Raw genomic sequence first — 6667 nt, 5'->3', positions numbered from 1 at the left:
TATATCCAAAAGACTCAGAGTCCAGCGAACGCCAACCTGGCTGCTGGGGATGAGGCTCTAGGGTCATCCTCACCCTACAGTGGGGCACTCGGTGCTTCTCGAACAACTGCACCGCGTACTGGGGAGGCGTCGTGTAACCAGCTCCCTGAAGTACCTCCCACAAAATACGGGGAAAACCCTCTCGTGCAAGCCTGTCAGTGTGGGACTGTGCATTCCCTTCGTCCGATGATCCGTGAGAAGTCATCTGTGTACGGTTAAGCGTAAGTAAAAGAAAAAGAACTATAAAAAGAAAAAGGAACACAACTCAGCCTCTCCCTAACTACGACAATGGTACTGGGGTACTTAGTTCATCATCATTTTGGCATTAAAGTTCTTACCCAATTATCAATTAATTTAATTAAGGATGCATGCATGCTCGTCCTGAACGACCTCACATCAACTTAGAGGGAATAGGGAAGAACTCCCATCCCTTATAGTAGCCGGTAGGGCTTACTCAAATAGCCACCTAGCTACCCCTCTATTATCCTAAGGCTTCACGTCCTAGGTCTATCCTTATCGTCCTAACGATCTATCCAACATTTGTTTCTAACCAATTTTACTTTGAAAAAGGGTGGTATTTATAGTTTCTTGATTCCTCTGTGGTGGTACAAGCTCTGATACCAGCTGTGGCGGAACTGGCCGAATTATTCCAACTTAAGTGCCTAAGTCCCGCCTTAGAGGCTAGACCACACTTAAATGGGAATAACCCGTCAATCCCTCGGATCTAGTCCGACGAGGCCACTTACACGATCAAGTACCACAGCCTCACTCGATGGTGAGTCATAGAGCAAATACAATAAAGCATAAAACCATACATTAAGAAGTATTAAACTTATTACATCATCATCGGAGTTTTAGCAAAAGTAGTCATCATTGTTCGAAGTGCAGCGGAATAAAACTAACGGTAAATAAACAGAGAGATGGGGAAGCCTGTCCCATCACTCCTCATGCTCCTCCTTAGCCGAGGCAGGGTCCCACTCGATAGTCCAACCCGGTGGCAAGATGGACGGCCAAGTCACTCCAGCAACCATGTCCTCCAGAGAACCCGTAAAATTATGCCACAAGCAAGGCTGAGTATACTAATACTCAGCTAGACTTACCCGGTGTGAGGAGTCTACTCCTCTACCTCTAGACATGCAGCTGTTTGGCTGGGGGGTTTGGTTGCCAAAAGCACTAGCTGAGTTCATAAATCAAGTTTTAGCTTTGTCAAGTTTTAGTGTGACTCTCTTAAGACTAAATGTATACCTATCTAATCATACATGGTATCAAACATTTAGCAATCAACAACTTTTCCCAAGTCATCACATGTCCACTTGTTACTCAATGTAGCAGCATGGATCAAGCAGTCTCATTAGCTGCGAGAAGCAGACGATTCGAATCGAGTTTTTAAACCTTGCAAGGTAAACCTAAACACACGACATGGCGAGGCACTCCGTCCCCACACACATCAACCGTCCCCATCGATTCCTTGGCAACAGAAAGGGGCTCACCGCCTTGGCGTACAATGCCTCACTGACCCCGACTGCCGTCGTGCAGTGACCGCACTTGTACCCACCATAACCGAAATGGGAGACCACGTCTCAGGTCGTGTGAGGAGGGCAATCTGCGGGCAGGTTCACTCAAGTACTAGGTTTATCGATTTATCGTATTTCTCGGCATGTGTTTAGTACGTTCAAACGCTTGACACACGGTACCACACCTTAATCCTTATTCATTTTTTCATCTCGTAGACAACCGATCCCCATGGATTGTTGTCCACAGACCAACATCATTGTGATATGAAAGTGGGTACAACCAATTCCTGACCTCGCGCGAGTGCTAGAAAAATCACTCGACTTCTACCGAGATCCCTAATTAATAAAGCAGCTACTCGACCTAGCATACTAGTATCCATCACAAAAGGATTCCTGAGTTCATGCAACTAGGGTTTCAATCAACTCTTACACTTAAGTGCACAATACAAACCTACAATCATTAAGTGTAGTAAAATATCATACAGAACAGGTTATGCATAAAACCGGGGCTTGCCTTCCAAAGCTAGGGCAGGCAGATCCTCTAGGGCAGGCTCTGGTGCTGGATCCGGGGCTACCTCCTGAGCAACTCCTTGCTCCGGCACGAGGACGTACTCTCCGTCAGCGAGGTTGCAATCTATCGAATGCAATGAATAAGAATATGTATGCCATGATTATGCAGGATTTAGTAAACATTATGCTAAGTGAAAGAAAACTAAGTTAGTTAGTAACTTAGGGTTTCTTGGTTATACGTGGCTCTTAGTGGTTTATGCTTATCAACTTTAGGTTTGGGTTTTGCCTAGGGATAAGCATAGTGGATTGAAGCTTGGATTTCCCTTAGATGTTTTAGTAGGCATTTAAGGTGTGACAGCCCTCCCAAGTTATCAGGCCCACATGCACCAATCCTTGCCTTAATGGCCTAAGATGGCTGTACACGTGTACCGGATAACTTAACAAGGCTATCGAGTTCGCCAACTGGAACTCATCATCCCAAGGATCTCCCACATAACAGGTATATTACAGTAATCACATTTAATACACACACATTGGAGATAGAGCGGAAGACTTTTACAAAGTACACTTTACATTCCAGAACTCAAGTTTTACATGGTAGAAAGAGATGTATTTATTACAAGTCCTGATAGTACTCGAAGGGCATAACTTAACTACAATAATTGGAAGGGTGAAGCCTTTCCATAAGAGATATATAAAAACCTTCTAAGCTTCAAGTCCTCCACATGAAGTAACTAACCCAAAGATAAGGGAATAAAACTTCTCCTACAAAAACAACAAGGGATAAAACCCTGAGTATGCAATTACTCAGCAAGACTTACCCGACTAAAGAAAAGACTCTCAAGGGTATGCTGGCTTTTGGGAATCAAGGTAAAGCTCATCAAAGTTCAAGGACTCACTTTGCAGAAAAGCTTACTAGAAATGGGTCCTTAAGCCAAGTTTTATTTCACAAGTTAGTTTATTACCTGAATCTTCTAGCCTGAATCTAACAATTTCCTAATCTAGATCATTCACTTGTCCTATACTAACTTTCTTTTAAAATCCAAATTTTGTTTCGCTTGTTATCTACGATGAAGGGCAGCGATCCAGTCTTCATATCCGAGAAGTAACGGCGATCCGAATCGATTAATACCCAGCTGGGGATCTCCAACCACACGACATATGTAGCACTTAACCCTTGCATATGTCAACCATTCCCACGGATCCTCCACTACATGAACCGATCCGCGCTACCCGGGAGCACATTACCCTACCATTCAGCCTCTTGCCAGGAGGGTAACTGCTACTCCCACCATCTCCCACGCCCAGTGCGCGGTTGTCTTTTCACGTATGGAATAGACGGGTTCAGGCTTACCCATGACGAGGTATGTGGCCAGTTAAAAGGTCCTAGATCATCAGGCCAACAATCGGTACGGTCCTTAATCGACACAGACGGGCGACCTTTCCTGCTCAGCGTCTGGTCCCATTTTAAACTATTTCAAAATTTTGGCGCCTGACAGAGGGGCCATGCTTGGATAATGAATTTATCAACGTCTTGATGCCTTCATTATCCCAAGCCCATTTTCTTGTTTGTAAAAAAACATGAGTCATAGATCAAAAACATTTTTCTTAGTCTATCAGCATGACTAAGCATCTCTAGCTTTTATAAAACAGGTGACAAGGTATGATAATCAATCTTTCAAGGATGGTAATGCATCAAGTGTTTAATCAATCAACTCCTATTACCTAATGCAACATATAAGTGATAAAATTTTGTAAACACAAGGGAGGTGGCAAATGCACCGGGGCTTGCCTTTGTTGCAGAGAAGAGGTTCTAGATCTTCTACCCAATAACCAGTTAGATAGCTCCATCCACTTGATGAATAGGCACTGGAGCAAACTCCTCTTCCACAACCACTTCATCTTGAATTTACACTCCTTCTGCTGGGAGCTCTACATGAAATGATATGAACATGAATGCATATACTTATGCAACTACAAAAATACTTTAAAGCAGTACAAACTACACCTTACTAAAGGTGCACACAAAACTAACCAAACAATAGGGGAGCTAAACATTCTAATATCATCACTAAGCTCTCAGACCACACCAGGGAACTCTGCCTCCATAACCAAGAACTCTATGCTTGCCTTAAGTAAGGACTTACTTCTCTGACTTGAATCCTACAACTTGAACTTCTAGAGGATTAGAACAATCTTCAAACTACGCCAAAAATCCAGATCCCACTATGCACTCTTACTTCTTTATCCAAAGATCAGGTTTCACTTGTTAAACTTGTTCCTTCTTCCAAAGTTCTAATCCACATGTGATTATGTTCTTCTTATTATTCCAATTAGGGACTCTACAAGGATTTCAGAGCAAATGGCTTACAAACAGCCACAAACTTTTACCAAGAGTTTATCTTCTGATAACAAGACTCTCAAAAGTTCTCACAATTTTTGGTGCTCACATTTGCTCCCTAAATATTCAATTAATCCTTTTTAGAACACACTTAAATTACTTAAAATTTGTAAACTGCACTAAGGATCCCAAAAACACATTTACCAGAGAGCTTCAGTGATCTCACAAACCTATAGTGCGCGTGTGAACTCGACCGGAAATGGCGCGAGTTAACGGGTCGACGCAGGGGTAATTCACGGCGCCAAACCACGGCGGCGGAGTTCTGTTCTGGTCAGCACAAAATAGTAGAGTTAAAAATTCCAAGTTGATGAGCTTCACTGACCTTACGTGAGCACAAAACGAGCGCCACACGGTCGAGGAAACCTTGGAAGATCCCTGGCCACCGTGAGGTGAGATGAAACTCGATGGCACTTTGGAGATGCGCGTTTGGTGCAATGGCCTGAAACCGAGTAGGGGGCACCTGGGCGATGTTGAAGTCGCGGTAGCGCTGCGGACGCGACGAGGGAGAACGTCCGCGAGAAGGCAGGCGACGGCTGGGGAATTTCTAGGGAGCCGACGAGCTGTTGCAGAGAGAGCAGCAGGTCCAGTAGGCAACAGCGAAGTTGGGGAGCCGAGCGCCGGCACGACGATACAGGAGCTAGAGACAGTGGCGTTCAGCAGCTCCACACAATGATGTGCCAGAGAAGGAGACGAGAACGCGTGCAGTTTCAGCCATGATCCACGGACTCCCAACACGCAAACTCCAGGAAGGAAGAGATCGTGACTGGCAAGTGGTAACAACAGAACGACGTGTCCAGGTGAGGCAAGTACTGGGGAGACCGAGCAGAGAGGAGAGCGGGCTGAGAACAGGAATGCGAGGGGCACTACGAGAAGGGAGCTCGGCTGCTGCTGCCTAAGCGATGGGGTGAGGGGATATATGACGTGGAGAAGCTAGTGCTCACTGCTCAGGGCTGCACGTGGATTTCTGGAGATGAGACAACGCACGGAGAGACTTCCAGGGAGTACGTGTACTAGATATTGGATAAGAACGAGTGGAACAAAGGAGAAAAATTTAGAGAACTGAGCACATGTACAGGATAAACATCAGTGGCATGGAGATCTTTTTCTCACTAAAATTGAACCGGTTTCAGTCAGCTGAACAATATTCAGTCCACCACCAGCCCAACAGCTCGACTTGGAGCAAAGTTTTCTTCTAATCTAAAATAAGAACAGGGAGATCCTTCATCATAAGAAGTATTCCTCCATAATAGATCTCCAAGTTTGATGTAATGGTCATTCACCAAGAATTAAGAGTTAGAAGGGTCCAACACTGAAAGGAATACATGGTTTCTAAAAATTCAGCAAAACTGAATACGTTTCAGAATCTGAACTGAATTTGGCACCAAACTGAACCCTCATTTGTAACCCCTTCGATCCTCATGATTCCAAGCAATACATGTCAACCTTGGTTAATAAAGTTTGTTCACAAAATGTAACTTTACAAGTTTACTTCAGGAACCTTAGGTCAAAGATTCATAGATCAAAAGTTATAACGCTCCAGAGTGAGGTGAATACACTAGGAACCAGCTGCAGCTAACTGAATAAGAGACTGAACACACATGTCTGACAGAGAGAATTTCGGCACATTTTACTCCAACTTTTGTGCAGCACCACGTCACACTGGCTTAAAGAAACTTGTTCACTATTAGATGATATTCAACTTTGATATAGAAAATACAGTCTAAAACCACATAGATTAATCACAACAGAGCTCTAAACTGAGCACTATTCACTAAAATTCAGATTTTAGTTCTGAACAAAAACTCAGTCCAAGTAACCTGACAGTCCATATTTAGGCAACCTTTTCTCCTAGTTCCAAGTAGCTTTAGGGGTATAATCCTTAACCAAACGTATACACCAACACATGATCATCCACCTTTGTATAGCTTTCTTAGCCTATAACTGCATGAATCAGCTGCAAATGGGCTCCAAACTCAGCAACTTTCACTGAAATTCAGTTTTCAATAACTGAATATAATTCAGTTTCAGCCACAACACAGTCCCAATTTAAGCAGTTCTTACTCCAATTCTTGTATGGGGTCATGTCCATCACCCTTTAAGGAAGTTGTTCACCAATATATGGTATTTAATTCCTCTACAAGCACCATAGTATAAAACCTTACAAAACAGCCACAAAAGGGCTCCAAACTTGGCACCATACAAC

At 43.7% G+C, this 6667-nt stretch overlaps 1 protein-coding gene across 1 annotated transcript; it reads right to left on the bottom strand.

Moving 5' to 3' along the window:
* Positions 1-3852: 3852 nt before the first annotated feature.
* On the bottom strand, positions 3853-5862 carry LOC109944230 (uncharacterized). The gene is made up of 3 exons (XM_020548923.1): positions 5819-5862; positions 4635-5356; positions 3853-3995 (listed from the first exon to the last, which is right to left on the bottom strand). Exons 1-3 carry the CDS (start codon positions 5860-5862, stop codon positions 3973-3975), a joined length of 789 nt encoding a protein of 262 aa, XP_020404512.1. The 3' UTR covers positions 3853-3972.
* Between the last annotated feature and the right edge of the window lie 805 nt (positions 5863-6667).

This window comes from Zea mays, chromosome 2, assembly GCF_902167145.1.
Source record: "Zea mays cultivar B73 chromosome 2, Zm-B73-REFERENCE-NAM-5.0, whole genome shotgun sequence".
Classification (NCBI taxonomy): Eukaryota; Viridiplantae; Streptophyta; class Magnoliopsida; order Poales; family Poaceae; genus Zea; species Zea mays.
Note: the sequence above shows the minus strand (reverse complement) of the source record. Positions and strands in the feature narration are given on the sequence as shown.